This window comes from Vanessa tameamea, chromosome 14 (genome assembly GCF_037043105.1).
Source record: "Vanessa tameamea isolate UH-Manoa-2023 chromosome 14, ilVanTame1 primary haplotype, whole genome shotgun sequence".
NCBI classification, from domain to species: domain Eukaryota; kingdom Metazoa; phylum Arthropoda; class Insecta; order Lepidoptera; family Nymphalidae; genus Vanessa; species Vanessa tameamea.
This window is the reverse complement of record NC_087322.1, coordinates 11132119-11148632: the sequence shown is the minus strand read 5'-3', so window position 1 is coordinate 11148632 and position 16514 is coordinate 11132119. Positions and strand designations below refer to the sequence as shown.

Here is a 16514-nt window from a genome sequence, read left to right as displayed (position 1 = left end):
TGCGTAATAATTATAATTAACCTCGTCCCCAGTGATAACCCGCGAATTGATGGACGCGTGTGCGCTTTACACTTTGCTCTACAATCATAAATTATATATCCGTCTTCACAATTCTACCCATTTATGACACAATTATTTATAAAGAAGAAACCCGAAGTTGGATTTATATTAGCGATTTAATGGAGACCCGTATACTAAATGTGAATAAACTTAACAATTCAATTATTTTAGGTTTTTGCATTACGTAAAAATAATACAACAATATACGTCAGAAAATTATATTTTCAAAAACGAATAATATCTTGTTATATAAGGAACAAGTCTTTAGAAGTGAGATCAACCTTAGTCACAATATTTAATTTTCAAGTCAGACATTCAAGGATGGCGCGTCTATCAAATTTAAAATTCGCCCAAGATGGTGCGACGAAGTTCAAATAAACACTTTCTTCAATATCTTCTGCCGGACTGTTATCTTTTAATAAGGGAGAGAAATTACTAGTATGTGTATTTTGTGGAGTGAAAAGTTGACGTTTTGTCATTTTCCCGCTCTTTTTAGGACCGGCGCCATTGTTACCATTCGCCTTCGTATTTGAATGAGTACCGTGAGTATTACTTGTATATTTGTGACTAGAATTCTGCTGGTACTCCTGTATTTCATTCTGTAGACCTTGCGAGATTGTTTTGTTTTTTGTTTTGCACGATTCAATGTCACCCATTGATTTGTGTCTCGTTCGTCTGCCTACTTTTAGATTTCTTTCTACGACCCATCGCCTCATTCTTTTAACAAATGGCAGCACCATGAAAAACGCGTTGGGGCTAACACCCATTTTAACTTTGGGTGTCATATCCTTCCTGTTTGCGGGCAGGTCGGCTAGTGGGAACCATTCGCAGGCCTTTATTTCGTTTCTCGTTCGCGGCTGGAACTTGGTATCGCGTGGTATGTTTGCAATTATATACAAGCGGACGATTTGATCGTGTATCATCGCTTCAATATAATCTTGTTTATTAATTAGATTGCTTATATCAAATCCAGTCTCCTCGAGTACCTTCAATGAGATGATAAAAAAATATTACATTTTTTCTGAATTTGTGAAGCAATATTTTTAAAATAATAAATAAGCTTGTACCTCTCTAGCAGCACACTTCCATGGCTCCTCATCTTCATTCACTTTACCCTTAGGGAAGCCCCAGGATGCCTTGGTCCAGTAAGACTGTACGAGCAGCACATGGGACAATTCAGTGTCAAGGAGGATAGCTCCATATGTCGGTACTGTCTGTTTATATTCACGCCAGTTATCCAACACCTCATCAAGATTGCTGATATGCTCTCGTAGTTGGGGGACATGCTAGAGTTAAATAATTAGCTATATTTTTGTTACATATTAACATTAAATTTATAAAACACATTTTAGAATAACCTAAGCCAATAGAACAAATCTCACTGTAATAAAATATGTTTTATTTTCAACACACTCAAACAGATATTAAAAAGCTTGTATAAAAATATATATTTATAAAATTAAAAATGGTCTCAGCTCACAAAGAAATTACAACATGATTATTGTTTAATCTGCAGCTACAATCAGACAGTAGTTGTGTTCTTAACTTTGTGTGATTCTCATAAACATTTAAATATCATTGTTATTGCTGATATTGTGTGCTAACACATATGCAGACATTTACATACAGACTTATATACTTTCCAGAGTCATTAATCTGAAATACTTCCCTACACGGTACTTTGTGATTTTCTTAACAGAAAAATTCACTAACTTTTTATATTGGTCCCCAGAAATTAAACCCAGGATCTTGAGATTGGCAGTTTGATGGCCTACCAGACCAACATATCTGTCCATTCACAAATGATGTACTGAATAATAATTCATATTGGATACTTATTGGATTCATTTACTTTATTAGAAACATAACAAAAGTATTTATTTATGAAAACATGTATACCTGAAATATATGTGCTGCAAAGTCCCGAATACCACATGGATTGAGCCTCTTACTCTCATCAGTACAATAATAGTCCAAGTAGAACCAATGGGCCAACTCAATTTGGAAGCAGATTCGAACCAAGTTGCCTCTGTCTTCTTGAGGCAGGTTGATTATGAATCGGCTGTCAAAAGGCTTTCGATCAAAACAAGATCTTAAGGTTCAAATAGGTCAAGGTATAAGACACATGAAACATTTTAAATAGCGTACATTTGACGAGTGTCTGTTATTCAATCAAGAGTAATATAATGTTAAAAATAAAACTTTTCATAACATGTCTAAAAAACCTATTCGTTTTTTCTTCATGTTATTTACTATAACTTAACCAACAAAAAATTGATATTCAAATTCAAAGTTATTACATTCTTGAAATTATAAGTTTTTTTTTTCTAAAAAGACGTTTTGAGATTTTGTATTATTTTAAATTTGCCTTATTACCTGCATAGATCATCCAATATTTCAATAGGAATGGAATGTTTCCCCTGACGTGAACTATTGTCTGCTGCAGCCATATTCTTGATTTATTTAAAATTTATAACTAAAATAATTCTAAACAATGTAATTTAAATATAGTAGACTATTTAACAATTATCAAACTATTACTCCAAAATCGTACACTTTTTAATAAAAAAAATCTTATTTTTTTGTACCCACAGTATATACGCATTATTGTTTTGTTTGTCAATAGCAATGTTGCTAGCGCTAGAATAATATACAAAGAGTATATAATTACATAAATATGTATTTAACGACGTGTAGTTTAGAAGTCTCATGACTATAAATAAAAATAGCTGCATCAAAACTATAAACAGAAAAACTGAATAGCTTCGGAATCGGCTTAGGAATTCGATTTAATAAAGCCGTAACATAATATCAATTTTTTAAACAAAAACAATAAATGTCATTTTGTAACAAAGATTTCATAAGAATGCAATATTACCCATACAAATATTTACCCATTGTACACTCGGAGGAATAATAGGCAGTCTTTTAAATATTCCTCCGAGCGTTTGCTAATGTCATATAGTATTTACAATTTACTTTACTGTCAATTTGACAAGTATTAACCAACGTCACTTGCAAATACGAATTGTTTCGTCTAGGATATTTTAAAATTTTAATTTAAAATAACAAAATGGATATAACACCACTATTTAAGGCTTGTATTAAAACAGTAAGAACTCGTAATAAAGCCTTTGGCATTCAAAGCCCAACAAGCGATGACAAACAACGTATACTAAAAAGTAAACCAAAAACGGGTTTCATGGCAACAGCAAAGGATATATCCTCGCAAATAACAAAACTTCGAGACTTTCTGCTGGAGCACAGAGAGAGGTACTTAAGTTTCTATAATAATGTAACTGGTGACGAAATGTCCGAAGCTGAACGTGACCAGATCGACACTGGAGCGCAAAGAATAATCAATACCTGTTCACATCTTTTAAAAGAATTTAGAAATGATAATCGTAAGCTTGCAGTAGCTCAACAGACTCGAGAATATATGGACGTTGTAATTGATCTTATAGATTCGTACTTGAAAGCTGTTTGTAAAATACACAGTGAATTAAAAGCTCTGAGAGTGAAGAAAGCTTTAGATATTCGAAAATTATCAAGACTGGAACTGCCACAGACAAAGTCTAATATACTAAATCCATTCATAGAAGATAATACCAAAGTCATAGAAAAAGAAGAAAAAGAAAATAGTGAAACAGAGGAAGTGGATAGCCCTAAAACTAAAATGGACTTAACAGAAAATGAAATAGCAGTCATGTCTGATGAAGGGGAACTTAGCGCTGAGGAACTCCAGATGTTTGAATCCGAGAACATTCAGCTACTGAATGAACTAAACAGCATGACAGAAGAAGTCAGACAGATTGAAAGTAAAGTACTCCATATTGCAGAATTACAAGAAATATTTACTGAAAAGGTATGTAGACATAAACTAGTACTTATTTATAAAAATATATTTTATTTTAATTACTAATTGTAATTTTTTAATTAAAACAGTAATTGTTTAAATATAATATATTCTTAAATAATTAATTTTAGGTCCTACAACAAGAACAAGATATTGATAGAATAGCAACCACAGTTGTTGGCACAACGGAAACAATGAAAGATGCCAATGAACAAATAAAGCAAGCTATCCAAAGGAATGCCGGTTTAAGAGTTTACATTTTGTTCTTTTTACTTGTAATGTCATTTACACTTCTATTCCTGGACTGGTACAATGAGTAATTAAATATATTTTTTAAATATTGTAATTTAAAGTGTAATGTATGTCTATAAAATAGTCTAAAGTCTGAATGAAATTTATTTCTTAAATGTGGTAGAATATTATTATGCTTCTTTTAAATAAATAATGTTTATTTTTTGTTTTAAAATAATTGTGTTTATTTTATCATTTGCACATTTACATGATAAAACTATCATCACAACTTTATTTCTCGTATCTTAATATTTTTTTAATTTGGAAGTACTGACAGTTTCCCTGACAAATTCGAGTAAAAGAATTTAAATTTAAGTTGAACCCATAACATGAAATGTACGTAAATGTATGTAACTGTTAAAGATCATATCATATTGCTTAAACAAACAAAAATTTTTTTTATCAATAAATAATAATCGAGTACAGTGTTACGCTGAAATTACATTATATACACATGAAAATAACGGACAATGGCAGACGGTTAATAAAAATTTGATTTAAATTAAATAACATGAAGTGAAATGAGGCAATACTCAATAGAATCATTGCCTTTTCAAAAATAATAGCAAAAAGAAAATAACACTTGTCAAAGTCAAATCATAATCAAATATTTTGTTTTGAACCGGTGATAATTTAAAAGTAAATAGTGGTTCTTAAAAGTAATTCGTATTTTATGTATCATAACATAATATATAATAGAGCTAATTAATGAATACACTACGTCTCTCGTCAATAGTATATAAGTCTCTTGTATTGTCTAATAGAAAATTGACTTATAATATTGCAAAATATTGCTTGTCTAAAGTGACAAAGATGTCTTCTATTAGCAGTATAGCGGACTTGGGATATGCATTTAATACCGGTAATTACTTTTGTCTTATTACATTTACTTTTATACCGTTTTCGTGGTATGTGGATTTAAATATGAGTAATAGTAGTTTTCATCAAGTAACGCATAATAAATGATAGATGTATATCTTACAGAGCACGAGATTATATATACATATAATACTATTCCTTGTATGTTAAATATTTTTTTATTTAGAAAATATCTAGTCATTATTAAAAATGAACAACTGAATTGAATATTTATTTTAAAAAAACATACCATTTTAGATGGCCAGTTAAGAAAAGTCAACAATAATGGAGAGCCTGGTGATGAATCATTTCAATTTAATATAAGTAATGATCATCAAGAATGTCAGGCCCATTATGAAGTACTTGGGGCAGCAGTAACTGAGCATGTATACCATTTACTTGAAACACAGGAGAATTTAATAAAACTTCCAGTACCTAAAGGAACTACAGAAGAAGATGGCACATTTATATTTGTTTCAAAGGACTATGATAAAAAAGATGTGTTGATGGTTCTGATACATGGATCTGGTGTTGTGAGAGCAGGACAGTGGGCTCGGTCGTAAGTATATTATTCTTAACTAAATATTTAAATAAATATTACATTAAATATGAGTTCTTAATTCAAATATTATACAGCTAAAAGGCCAACTTGTAAAATCAACTTAAGAGGTTTAAAAAATTACATCTATACATTGCTTTTGTTACATTATGACAGTTTTATATATCATTCGTCTCTCCCTCTTACAGCTTAATAATTAATGATTGTATACAGACTGGTACGCAAATTCCATACATAAGACAGGCACAAGCTAGAGGTTATGGAATTATGGTTCTTAATTCAAACGACAACTACAGACAAGACAAAAAGATACCACACACTGGCAGTTCTGAAGAACATGCCAAATATGTATGGGAAGAATACATTCCACAAACAAAAGCCTCTTCAATAGTTATTGTAGCCCACAGTTATGGAGGGATATTAACTGTTACTCTGGCTGATAAACAAAAGAAACAGTTTGAAAAGAGAGTGAAGGCTGTTGCATTAACTGATTCTGTTCATAGTTATTCTGGTGTTAAAATATCGAAACATTTATTAAAGGTGAAATATTTAATAATTTTTTTTATGAATAGCATATTTGTGATTATGTTTTTTTCCTAATAAAATATAATTGTAATATTTATATTTTTAATCAATTCGGTAAAATTAAAATTGTGCATTGTTTGAATATGTTCTTTGTTATTAAAGATTTCACAAAATTGGGTAGCAAGTTCATCTCCATTGGATACTCCAATGAAAACTCCTAGTTCTGATATCTGCAGGGTCTCGGCAGGTAAACCATAACAAATTTAATTATGTACTTAGACATTGTATAGTTTTGTTTTTAAATATGGCAAGACCATTTCAATAGTTTATTAGAAGAGTTGACTATTTAAATCTGACTACTTATCAATATAATAAACTATAAACTATAATAAATAAATGATACTTATTTTTTTCATTTCAGGTCACCCAAAACATGAAATGACTTCTTCCAAGTGTATCGACTCAGTTTTTAAATATTTTGACCAAATATTAAAAGAACAAAATGACAAATAAAACAGCAATACAAATTCAATGAGTGCTCTTATAATCTTTACAATAGCTATTTTAAGCACAAAAATGGACTGTTTACAACATTTTTACACTAAACAGACCAATTATATATTTATACTTAGTGAGACTACTTATAAAATAAGTATGTAATGATAAATATATATATTATACATTTTTTAATTATCATTTTTTCTTTCCCTTTGAGTAATGCTTCATCCAATATTTAACATCTTGCTTGTCAGCTCTTACACCCAAAACTGCAGATTTTGAGTTAACATCTTTCATGACAAAGGGTGAAAATCCTGCTACATAATCAGCATCAAGGGCATTTGTTTTATTGCGGGCTAATTTTGTTGCAAATCTCTTCTGGATATGTTGATCCTCAGTAAGTATTGGATATTGAAAGTGCTGTCCACCTCTAGGTGTGGGCAAACTGAATTTTTTGCCTTTGGCTGAAAGAGGCTTCCGTCCATTTATATGAATATGCTGATTTCCCTCATCATCCACACTGACTGCCACTTTTTTTAGTGTAGAATGACCACATTTAGGACAAAACAGTTTAGTCATAACACTAGTTGTTTTAAAGCAAGTGGTGCAACGGAAAATAAATGTCCTAAGTTGCTTAATAATCCTACCATCAATTGATGTTACATTTAAACCAATCTGTTTCAAAACATTCTGCATTGCAAAATCTGATGTAATGCAAGCAATTTCAACATTTATATCCTCAAATTCTCCTTCTTCCATTTCCTTTCTCTTCTCTTTTAAATTTGCTGGTGTAATCCAATCCCCATCATCACTGTCGGATTCTTCTTCACTTTGTTCACTATCAGTTTCTTCATTATCAGATACTTTTACGATACATGCATCAGCTTCATTATCTTCTCTTAAATCCATGTTTTTGATTTGTTCTGCTATTGCTTCATCTAGTGTGTTTTCTTCAATATTTTCATCATTTGTTTCATCATTTCCTACTTTAGTAATAAACGGTTTGTCTATATTTTTAGATATCTCATCATCTTTATTTGTAATATTGATATTTAGATTACTATCTGATGTTAAGTCTGCAGTATTTACGGATTCAGCTTCTGTTTTATTTTCATTGTTAGAATTAAAACTAGAGAGTCCCGATACCTTGACAGTCTTTTGCATTGTAGGTTCAGTTTTGAGATGACTAGTACCTAAAATCTCCTTCTCCAATTGATAGGTTAAAGCCATGATTTTGATATCGGTCGCTGAGAGACTGGTATAGTCACCAGTCTTTTTGGAAAATTCTGTGATAAATTTGATGTTTTCAGTAAAAACATCTTTAACCTCTAAGTCGTATGGTAATACCACAAGCTTCCTGCGCTGCCTGTCGTTCGTGATTTCATCGATAACTTCTTGAATTGTATATATTGACTCAGCAATATTTTGTAAATTGGCCGCTTTTATAAAAGCAGTAGTATCCACAACCAAATGGTTCACTTTCTTTGACATCGTTGTAGCTTTATGTAAATAAAAATCAAAATAGTAATTAGTTGCAATAATTATGAATAAGCCATAATAAAATAAGTCATTTATTTTATTATTTTTTATAATTCCTTATTGTTTAGAATAGAATAAGACAAAACAATCCACGTGCGTTTTGCTCACAAAATTAGTATTATTGACATTGACATTTGATAGTTTTTTTTTTTAAGTATAAATGGCAAAGATAATTTTTATCCAGATATGTAATGTATAACAATAAGAATATGGTCTACGTATTATGAGAATAGTATGGAACTTGTCAAAGTATATAAAAGTAATTCGAAAATTAGGGACAATAGAAGCAAGGATCGCTAACGCATCAAAGAATTTCTGAATAATACATAATATCTGACTCTAGCAAAGTCAAAGGGGTTTGGTCACGATTTATGCGGAATTTGTCTCTGTGGATTGTAGGTCTTTGATAATGCAAATAGTAAATACTTCTAAGAGTGATCTCTTTCATAATCATTATAACCAAAAGTATACAGTAGTTTTTGGCTCTGCTCTTATGCTCGCGAAATGGCAACACATCTTATAACTGAAATAGCTACCATAACCAATTTTTGTCACTTGTTATTTATTCTCCAATATAGTGGAGTAAACAAAGTAAAATATATTAAAAAACCTAGTCATCAATGGTTTATTTCGTATTGTTCTATTTATTAGTATAAAATAAAATGAGTTCAAAGAAGGGCAAGCGTAATTTAGGTAATAAGCATTTTCCAATAGCCGAGTCTGTAAGTATAGCTCTGAAGATACAGTTGGATAAGTTTTTAAACGACGAAAATGAAACAGAACTTCAGTTTCCTACGTTTTTGTCGGCTCAAGAACGAGGATTCATTCACGAGACTGTCGCCAAGTTGGGGTTGAAGTCTAAATCGCGCGGGAAAGGTTAATTTTTATTATTTTCTTTTTAGTACAACATAAAACTGCTTCAATATCGTTTTTCATCTACCTTTATATTTTTAAATAATATTCTTTATTAATTCGTTTTTAAATTTGATTTCATTCTTATTCTTATTATTAAATTAGCTTCTCCATAACAGTAGTCATGGTTCTCTTTTATAACCTATTGCTTAGTATTTGAAATATTGAGCAACATACTAAAAATGATATTGTTTAAATTTAGGTGTGAATCGGTACTTAACTATATACAAGCGAGTGGGATCAACTATTATTCAAAATGATGCAAAGCTCATACTCGACTCAAACATGCGTTGTGTTATCAAAGAAGTCTTCAATGCATTTCCGATAACGGCCAAAGAAAAGGAAGATTTGTCTTTATCTCCTGAAAAAGAACGGGCTCCTCAGCTTATTCACAAAACACTGGGGCAATTGAATAATGGTGTGGCACAGGTAATATAAATAGTAAAAACGTTTTTTTCCATAGATGTACGAAAGGATTCATAAGATAAAAAAAATAATCTTTTTTTATTTTATTATTATTTATTACTTATTTTATTAAAAGAAAATAGTTTAAATTCAAAATGGTATATGCTAATGCATTTCCAGTCCTGTGCATGCAATCACATTCACAGGACTAGTAAAAAAAATACATTTTTTTTTTTTTTTAATTTATTTTTTAGTATAACAATGATATGTATGTTTTAAAAAAGAACTTATCTAATACTTTAAGTGATTTAAATTTTTGTTTGATGAATGTAATTGTGAATGAAAAATATATTTAGGCTGCACAAAATGTTAATGGCACAGTATGTAATAGATACTATGGTGAAATGGATAAAAAATATAATAATTATACTTAAAAAAATATATTGTTAAAAGGTAATTAAGAGTTTTCAATTAATTTTATTTAAATGAGAAATTATCATATTTTTTTAAGTGTTGTTTTACAATTAATTCGTTAGTTTTTAAATTAATTTCAATCAATTGTGCAATCAAATAAATAATCAATAATTTTGATTCTAAATATAAATATTTGTGTATATTTCAGATACCGAATACAACGTATAATCCAGATTTACTGAAATTTAGGGAAAAATTGCCAGTGTATGAGCAAAGACAGGATTTACTGAATGCAATTTTACATAATCAGGTTTGTATATTCCATTAGCTTGGAACATTTAATTCATCTAATTGTATAAAATATTAAAAAATTTAATTTTGAATTGCAGGTAATAATTGTAGCAGGTGCAACAGGATGTGGCAAGACTACCCAGCTCCCTCAGCTGGTGCTAGACTATTGCCAAGAGCACAAGCAGCCAGCCAGGATATATTGCACTCAGCCTAGAAGAATTTCTGCAGTTTCAGTTGCAGAGAGGGTAAAGTACTATTTATATTTAGCCTGATACTTTAAATAGTTAATATTGATTTGTATTATTAATATTAATATTGATTGTATTACTTTAGACCTCCATATACAAATATGTTATCAGAGTACTCAAAAAAACTTGTTATAAAATGTACATAGATTGTTGTGAGGCAAGTAAACACCGACTGAAAGAAACAATATGCATCAACATAAAATTGATGTCTTCTTTTACTTCAGGTGGCTTATGAGAGAATGGAGAAAATAGGTCAGTCTATTGGCTACCAGATAAGGTTGGAGTCGCGTGTGAGTCCTCGGACTGTACTTACATATTGTACCAATGGTGTACTGCTACGGACGCTCATGGGTGGTGATACTGCTCTTACTGGTCAGTATATTAGAGCAGTAAACATTTTTGTGAGAAAATGCCCTACTGTCATCATTTTTGATATTACTATGAAATAAAGGAAAGTTAATACTATTATCAGCCTAAGTATTTAATCAGTTCATTTCATTATCTCTATTGGGTGTCTGTGCTGCAATAATAGCAGCTACCTGTGCACTGTGACAGTGTGTGTATGTGCAGGTGTGACGCATGTGCTGGTGGATGAGGTGCACGAGCGCGACAAGTTCAGCGATTTCCTGCTGGTGGCTCTGCGGGACGCGCTCGGACGACTCAAAGACCTCAAGCTGGTGCTCATGTCCGCCACCATGGACACACAGATATTTTCCAGGTACTCTCTAGTTAAAGGCAAATACAGATTTAGTATGCACTTTTATACACTCACTTCTAGTTTACAGTTAAACCTAATAATAAATCGGAAAAGCTAAGTTTTTATGTTCTTACAAGAACACTAGTACAAATTTTGTTTAAAAAAAGGTTCCAGTTAAAGTTAACTTAGTTACTAGCCATATAAAAATTATACAGACAAGAATTTCAAATTACACTTTTAACTTCTAATCTGAAACGAAGAAAATATTTTTCCATGGAAACAGGTATTTCAACAATTGTCCTGTGATAACCATCCCCGGCCGCCTCCACGAGGTCCAACGTTACTACCTGGAGGATATCCTGAAGATGACCAAGTACACCACCAAGAAGATGGTACAGGTTGAAAGGGAACTGAAAGCTAAGCTCAAAAGCGGGCAGAGTTACTGGTCACACCTCGAAGGTAACTAACGACAGCTTTTGAAATTTAAATATATTATTTGTGTATTTTAATATATTGTGAATCGTGAAAATTAAAACTTTGTCTTTATGTGACACAAGCTGTTCAATATTTTATCTCACTAGATATTTCCTTCTATTCCGTCTGTAGTAAGACAGGTGGTTCCTCATAGGATCATAGGCCTGCTGCACAAAATACTACCACAAAGTAAAAGCGAATAATTTCGGATTTCAGGACAGAAACAGAGCCCGGAAGAGATCAGCAAGGACGAAAAGGAAGCTATCGATCCGGGTCTCCAGGCCGACATGGACGAATTCCTGGACGAATGTTTCAACGAGGGCAGCCTGGTGAGCCAGCGGAGGAGCCGACGATGAGTCGACAGTTAAAACGACCGACGGCAGCTAACCCGTGCGCCCGCGTGCCCGCAGGACTCGTTCAGCCAGCTGCTGTACATGTTCATGTCGGAGGGCGTGCCGGCGTCGCTGGCGCACTCGCGCTGCGGCCGCTCGGCGCTGGCGGGCGCGGCGCTGCGCGGCCTGCGCGACGTGGCCGAGCAGCTGCTGCGCATCGGTACCCGCGTCGGCGCTGCGGCCGCCTTAGCATATAGCATATAGAGCTCGAGTTCGGCTTAGCCCATTTTGAGATCATTTTCCATTTTCGAATCTGGATTAGTTGCATCGACTTTTAATTTGCGCTGCCATGCTATGTGGGGTCTTTTATTTTAAATTTATTTAGGATTGTGGTCAACAGTGGAATGAAGTTACAAAAAAATACTGCCATAAAATTTGAAAATCCTATAATCACATTAATTTAATTTCTTTATATTTTTTTATCGTCTATTCTGTCCATCAAATAGCCCCCTGTAGATTAAAATTATCGTTTAATTTTGTTTAGTAGCTTCTGGTATGCGAACATTTAAAAATATAATTTTATATAATTCTTTAATATTTAATGATGAATAATAGTGGGTTACTTGCCACTTGATATAAATTTAAAAATAATTCAAAAGAGCTTGTAATCTTAGGCATCTCCTCCAATAGATACTCTATTAATTCAAATTTTCTGATCTCCATCAGGCGCCGATCCGACACTGAAGGACAAGAGCGGGAAGACGCCGTACGATCACGCGGTCGAAAACGGCCACACAGAGTGCGCCAAGCTGCTGGCGACTTTCGACCGTTCGGAGGAGGCTAAGAATGGCCAGGAAGAGGATACCTCGGCCGATGACTTCCTGCTGGACGTTTACAACCACGCCTTCTCGGAGGAGCTGATCGATCACGATCTGATGCTCGCGCTGGTCAGGCACATACACATGAACATGCCCAAGGGGAGTATTCTAATATTCCTGCCGGGGTACGACGACATCGTGGCCCTAAGGGACTTGATTCAAAGCTGTACAGAAATGAACGTTATGAAGTACCAGATTTTCACATTGCATAGTAATATGCAAACGTTGGACCAAAAGAAGGTGTTCAATCCTTTACCAAATGCGAGGAAGATTATTATTTCGACCAACATTGCGGAGACGTCCATAACGATCGACGATGTCGTTTACGTCATAGACTCCTGCAAGGTAAAGGAAAAGTATTATGAGTCAAATGGTGGTGTCTGCTCGTTGCAATGTGTGTGGACCTCGAGGGCCTGTTGCCAGCAGAGAGCGGGCCGCGCCGGCAGGACCAAACCCGGCCACTGCTTCCACATGTGTTCCAAGCGGAGATTCAAAACTCTACCTCTCAATTCCGTACCAGAAATACTGCGAGTTCCTCTACAAGAACTGTGCCTTCACACTAAACTATTAGCCCCGGGCAACACGCCGATAGCCGATTTCTTAGCGAAAGCTCTAGAACCACCCTCATTTTTGGCCGTCCGCAATGCAGTCACTTTACTGAAAACGATCGGAGCATTAACCTCTATGGAAGATTTAACGGAAATTGGTCAACATTTGCTAGATCTCACAGTCGAACCAAAGCTGGGCAAAATGCTGCTCTACGCGTGTGTCATGAAATGCCTCGACCCGATCTTGACAATCGTATGTAGCTTAGCCAACAAGGAACCGTTCCAGATATCGATGAATCCCGAAAACAGGAAAAAGGGCGGATTAGCCAGAAAAGAATTTGCCGCTGACTGCTACTCTGACCATATGGCGTTGCTCAGGGCATTCCAAGCCTGGCAGGCCGCCAGAGCCAATGGCACGGAGAAGGCTTTCTGCGCTAAGTATTTAATTTGCGGTGCGACTATGGAAATGATTGTGGGCTTCCGATCTCAATTATTGGCCCAACTTAGGGCTTTGTGCCTCGTCAAAGCCAGAGGCTCCGGTGACATTAAAGATGTGAATATTAATTCTGAAAAGTGGCACGTTGTTAAAGCCGTCCTTGTGAGTGGTCTCTACCCCTCTATAGCAAGAGTAGACAGGGACTCGAGTACGTTGAGGACTTCTAAAGAAGTAAAGGTCGCCTTCCATCCAAGTTCTACCTTACACCGCGGAGGTGGAGTCACAGGGTCGCAAAAGTCGGTCCAAAATCTGCCGACTGATTGGGTTGTTTTTGAGGAAATATCGCGTGTTGGTCGCTTTTGTTTCATTCGTTGCAATACTTTAATAACTCCACTAACAGTTGCTCTATTCGGAGGGCCACTAAGACTCAAGAGCGGGGCGTTTACCCAGAGAGCAAACCCTCCAGGTCTATCGAGTGATTCGGATAGTGAAGCAGACGAAAACAACTCGTCTCCGGACACGGCAGTGTTGACGCTCGATGACTGGATGGCGTTCACGGCCGACGCGTCCGACGCCATCAGTGTTTACTATTTGAGGCAAAAGCTTAGCGCTCTAGTGCTCCGTCGCATGTCGAACCCCGCCAAACCTATGAGTCCGTTAGATGAACAAATTTTAAGTACAGTGGTGCACGTCATCGGCGCCGAAGAGAAAAACATAGGACTGATTCAACCGAGCGGCATCGGACAGAGGCCCAAGCCTTTGACGTTAGATTCTCCCAATTGGCGAATGCGCGTAGACGAAGAACAGTACCGGCACGAGAACAAATACTATCCACAGTACGGTCAAAACGACTACGGAAACAACTACTACCAGAATAGTTACGGGTACAGGAACGGTCAAAGGCCGGGATGGAGGAACGACGGCATGCCGCAAGGGTTCTCGCCTCAGTCCTACAGCGGGCCGAAGAGCCCCATGTCCCCCAACGGGAAGCTGCTGCTGGCGAACATCGAGAAGTACGCGGAGGCCAGCGACGGCAGCGTGCGCTACTTCGTGGCCAAGGCGGACGACGTGCACGCCGTGGAGGCGGCGCAGGCCAGCGGCAGCTTCGCCTTCTCGCAGAACACCGCCAAGAAACTGCAGAAGGCCCAGCAGGTATATATGCATATTGTTTTGCTTTATTATTTTTGAATATTTTATCTTATCGTTTGAAGACGACATCTCGACGACGACGGCAACCTTAGCGACGCTCTTCATTCTAAATTCATTAGAACTAACTTTGTCCCAGGCGGGTCACACTGATTCTGTTCCGTCCCCAGGAGGGTCACCGCGTGGTGGTGCTGTTCTCAGTGGCCAGCGCCTCCAAGTTCGTGGGAGCGGCCGCGCTCATGGACTCCGGCGCGCTGGACTGGCTCAGCGGGCAGCACGCTCCGTACCACATGCTACGGTCAGTACTGGCACCCTAAATTAATATAATAGGAAAGCAGAACGCCGGACGGTAAGGGATCATCTCTGCCTGTAACCATCGCTTTATGAAATTTCACCTCTTCCTTATACCGACCAAGATGTTATGTCCCTCATCTCTGTTACTACAAAGCCGTACTTACTTCAAATCAAAAAGGCCATAAGTAATTTTTTCGGATGTTTGTAATAAAAAGGGAATTGCTATTTAGTCTTAAAATTACTGATGAGTCGTTGGAATGAACCAAGACGAGCTCGTCTGAAGCCTAAAACTATTAGACCCTGCGAGTAATCGATGTCCGTCTTTAGACACATAGCGAATTCTCTGACGGGCGGCAGCCGCGTGGCGGGCGCGCGAGATGGCACGGAGTTGTGCGGCGCAGCGGGGCGGGCGATGCTCGCAGCACTCACGTCTCGGAGGAGACACCCGCACGCGCAGCACTCGCAACACTCGCAGCACACACAGCACACACATGGGCAGCACTCGCAGCACGCCCAGCACGCCCAGCACGGCCATCCTCACCAGCCGAGACCCATTCAGAAGCACTCCGGTGACCTATAGTGGCGTAAACGATACGGGAGACCCGAAGACGGCCTCTAGTATTCGCTTTTAAACTAAAAAGCAACGCAAAACGGTTAGGTTCGGCATGAGCTTGAAAAGGACTGAGATTTGATGTCGCGCGGTGACGGTCGCGTCATTATATATTATGTAACTTTTAAGAATGTCCTGATTTATTAAGTATTCACTCAGACACATTTTATTGTATATTAAATATTTTAAAAAAAGAATCGTCGTCACTCATCGATTTCTAAAATCTATACACCTCTATTACTTGTGTACAACGCAAGGTCGCACGACCTGATAAACTATTTGTCTATGAATGTTTAAAGAACTAAGCTTCGTTATGCTAGTTATAGCTTAGTAAATATAACTAATGGTTGTTTGTTTATATCAATATGAATCGGTTAAGTAAATGGACCAGCCGCTAGGTGACATGCGCTCTTGCCGCACTAACTGCACTAGCCGCACTAATTAAAAACAACGTTGAAGATTATAGAAAATATTCGTTAAGGTGCTCGTAGCAATGAAGCTATTACTTTTAATAAGAATAAGTAACGATTAATTTTGTGATAAAGTTAATAATTATTTTTATTAACAACTTGTTTCTTGTGAATTTAATAGTAACATTTAATATTAATTGAAAAGCATTATAATTTACGTCGTATATATATAT

At 35.8% G+C, this 16514-nt stretch overlaps 5 protein-coding genes across 5 annotated transcripts; 3 read left to right on the top strand and 2 right to left on the bottom strand.

Moving 5' to 3' along the window:
* Positions 1–262: 262 nt before the first annotated feature.
* LOC113402226 (m7GpppN-mRNA hydrolase) lies at positions 263–2701 on the bottom strand. Its single transcript, XM_026642418.2, has 4 exons — positions 2437–2701; positions 1960–2122; positions 1128–1346; positions 263–1046 (listed from the first exon to the last, which is right to left on the bottom strand). The coding sequence occupies exons 1-4, from the start codon at positions 2508–2510 to the stop codon at positions 363–365; spliced, it is 1140 nt and encodes a 379-aa protein (XP_026498203.1). The 5' UTR covers positions 2511–2701; the 3' UTR covers positions 263–362.
* A 351-nt stretch (positions 2702–3052) lies between these two features.
* LOC113402229 (syntaxin-18) lies at positions 3053–4385 on the top strand. Its single transcript, XM_026642420.2, has 2 exons — positions 3053–3925; positions 4048–4385. Exons 1-2 carry the CDS (start codon positions 3134–3136, stop codon positions 4234–4236), a joined length of 981 nt encoding a protein of 326 aa, XP_026498205.1. The 5' UTR covers positions 3053–3133; the 3' UTR covers positions 4237–4385.
* Positions 4386–4849: 464 nt separating this feature from the next.
* Positions 4850–6835, top strand: LOC113402228 (FAM172 family protein homolog CG10038). Its single transcript, XM_026642419.2, has 5 exons — positions 4850–5069; positions 5324–5624; positions 5813–6164; positions 6312–6396; positions 6571–6835. The coding sequence occupies exons 1-5, from the start codon at positions 4916–4918 to the stop codon at positions 6660–6662; spliced, it is 984 nt and encodes a 327-aa protein (XP_026498204.2). The 5' UTR covers positions 4850–4915; the 3' UTR covers positions 6663–6835.
* Positions 6768–8303, bottom strand: LOC113402224 (RNA-binding protein NOB1). The gene has a single exon (XM_026642416.2). It carries the CDS (start codon positions 8136–8138, stop codon positions 6843–6845), a length of 1296 nt encoding a protein of 431 aa, XP_026498201.2. The 5' UTR covers positions 8139–8303; the 3' UTR covers positions 6768–6842.
* Positions 8304–8700: 397 nt separating this feature from the next.
* LOC113402219 (3'-5' RNA helicase YTHDC2-like) lies at positions 8701–16463 on the top strand. The gene is made up of 12 exons (XM_026642407.2): positions 8701–9062; positions 9301–9527; positions 10126–10227; positions 10307–10453; positions 10681–10828; positions 11027–11174; positions 11437–11612; positions 11844–11956; positions 12038–12179; positions 12686–14973; positions 15138–15265; positions 15589–16463. Exons 1-12 carry the CDS (start codon positions 8849–8851, stop codon positions 15839–15841), a joined length of 4086 nt encoding a protein of 1361 aa, XP_026498192.2. The 5' UTR covers positions 8701–8848; the 3' UTR covers positions 15842–16463.
* The last annotated feature ends 51 nt before the right edge of the window (positions 16464–16514 follow it).

Coding starts and splice junctions, on each gene's coding strand:
- LOC113402229 (XM_026642420.2), top strand. CDS start 3,134: ATGGATATAACACCACTATTTAAGGCTTGTATTAAAACAGTAAGAACT. Junction 3,926..4,047: donor AAGAAATATTTACTGAAAAG/GTATGTAGACAT, acceptor AATTAATTTTAG/GTCCTACAACAAGAACAAGA.
- LOC113402219 (XM_026642407.2), top strand. CDS start 8,849: ATGAGTTCAAAGAAGGGCAAGCGTAATTTAGGTAATAAGCATTTTCCA. Junction 11,175..11,436: donor GACACACAGATATTTTCCAG/GTACTCTCTAGT, acceptor CCATGGAAACAG/GTATTTCAACAATTGTCCTG. Junction 11,957..12,037: donor GTTTCAACGAGGGCAGCCTG/GTGAGCCAGCGG, acceptor GCGTGCCCGCAG/GACTCGTTCAGCCAGCTGCT.
- LOC113402226 (XM_026642418.2), bottom strand. CDS start 2,510: ATGGCTGCAGCAGACAATAGTTCACGTCAGGGGAAACATTCCATTCCT. Junction 1,347..1,959: donor TTGCAGCACATATATTTCAG/GTATACATGTTT, acceptor ATTTAACTCTAG/CATGTCCCCCAACTACGAGA. Junction 1,047..1,127: donor GGAAGTGTGCTGCTAGAGAG/GTACAAGCTTAT, acceptor ATCTCATTGAAG/GTACTCGAGGAGACTGGATT.
- LOC113402228 (XM_026642419.2), top strand. CDS start 4,916: ATGAATACACTACGTCTCTCGTCAATAGTATATAAGTCTCTTGTATTG. Junction 5,070..5,323: donor GGGATATGCATTTAATACCG/GTAATTACTTTT, acceptor ATACCATTTTAG/ATGGCCAGTTAAGAAAAGTC. Junction 5,625..5,812: donor GCAGGACAGTGGGCTCGGTC/GTAAGTATATTA, acceptor TCCCTCTTACAG/CTTAATAATTAATGATTGTA.
- LOC113402224 (XM_026642416.2), bottom strand. CDS start 8,138: ATGTCAAAGAAAGTGAACCATTTGGTTGTGGATACTACTGCTTTTATA.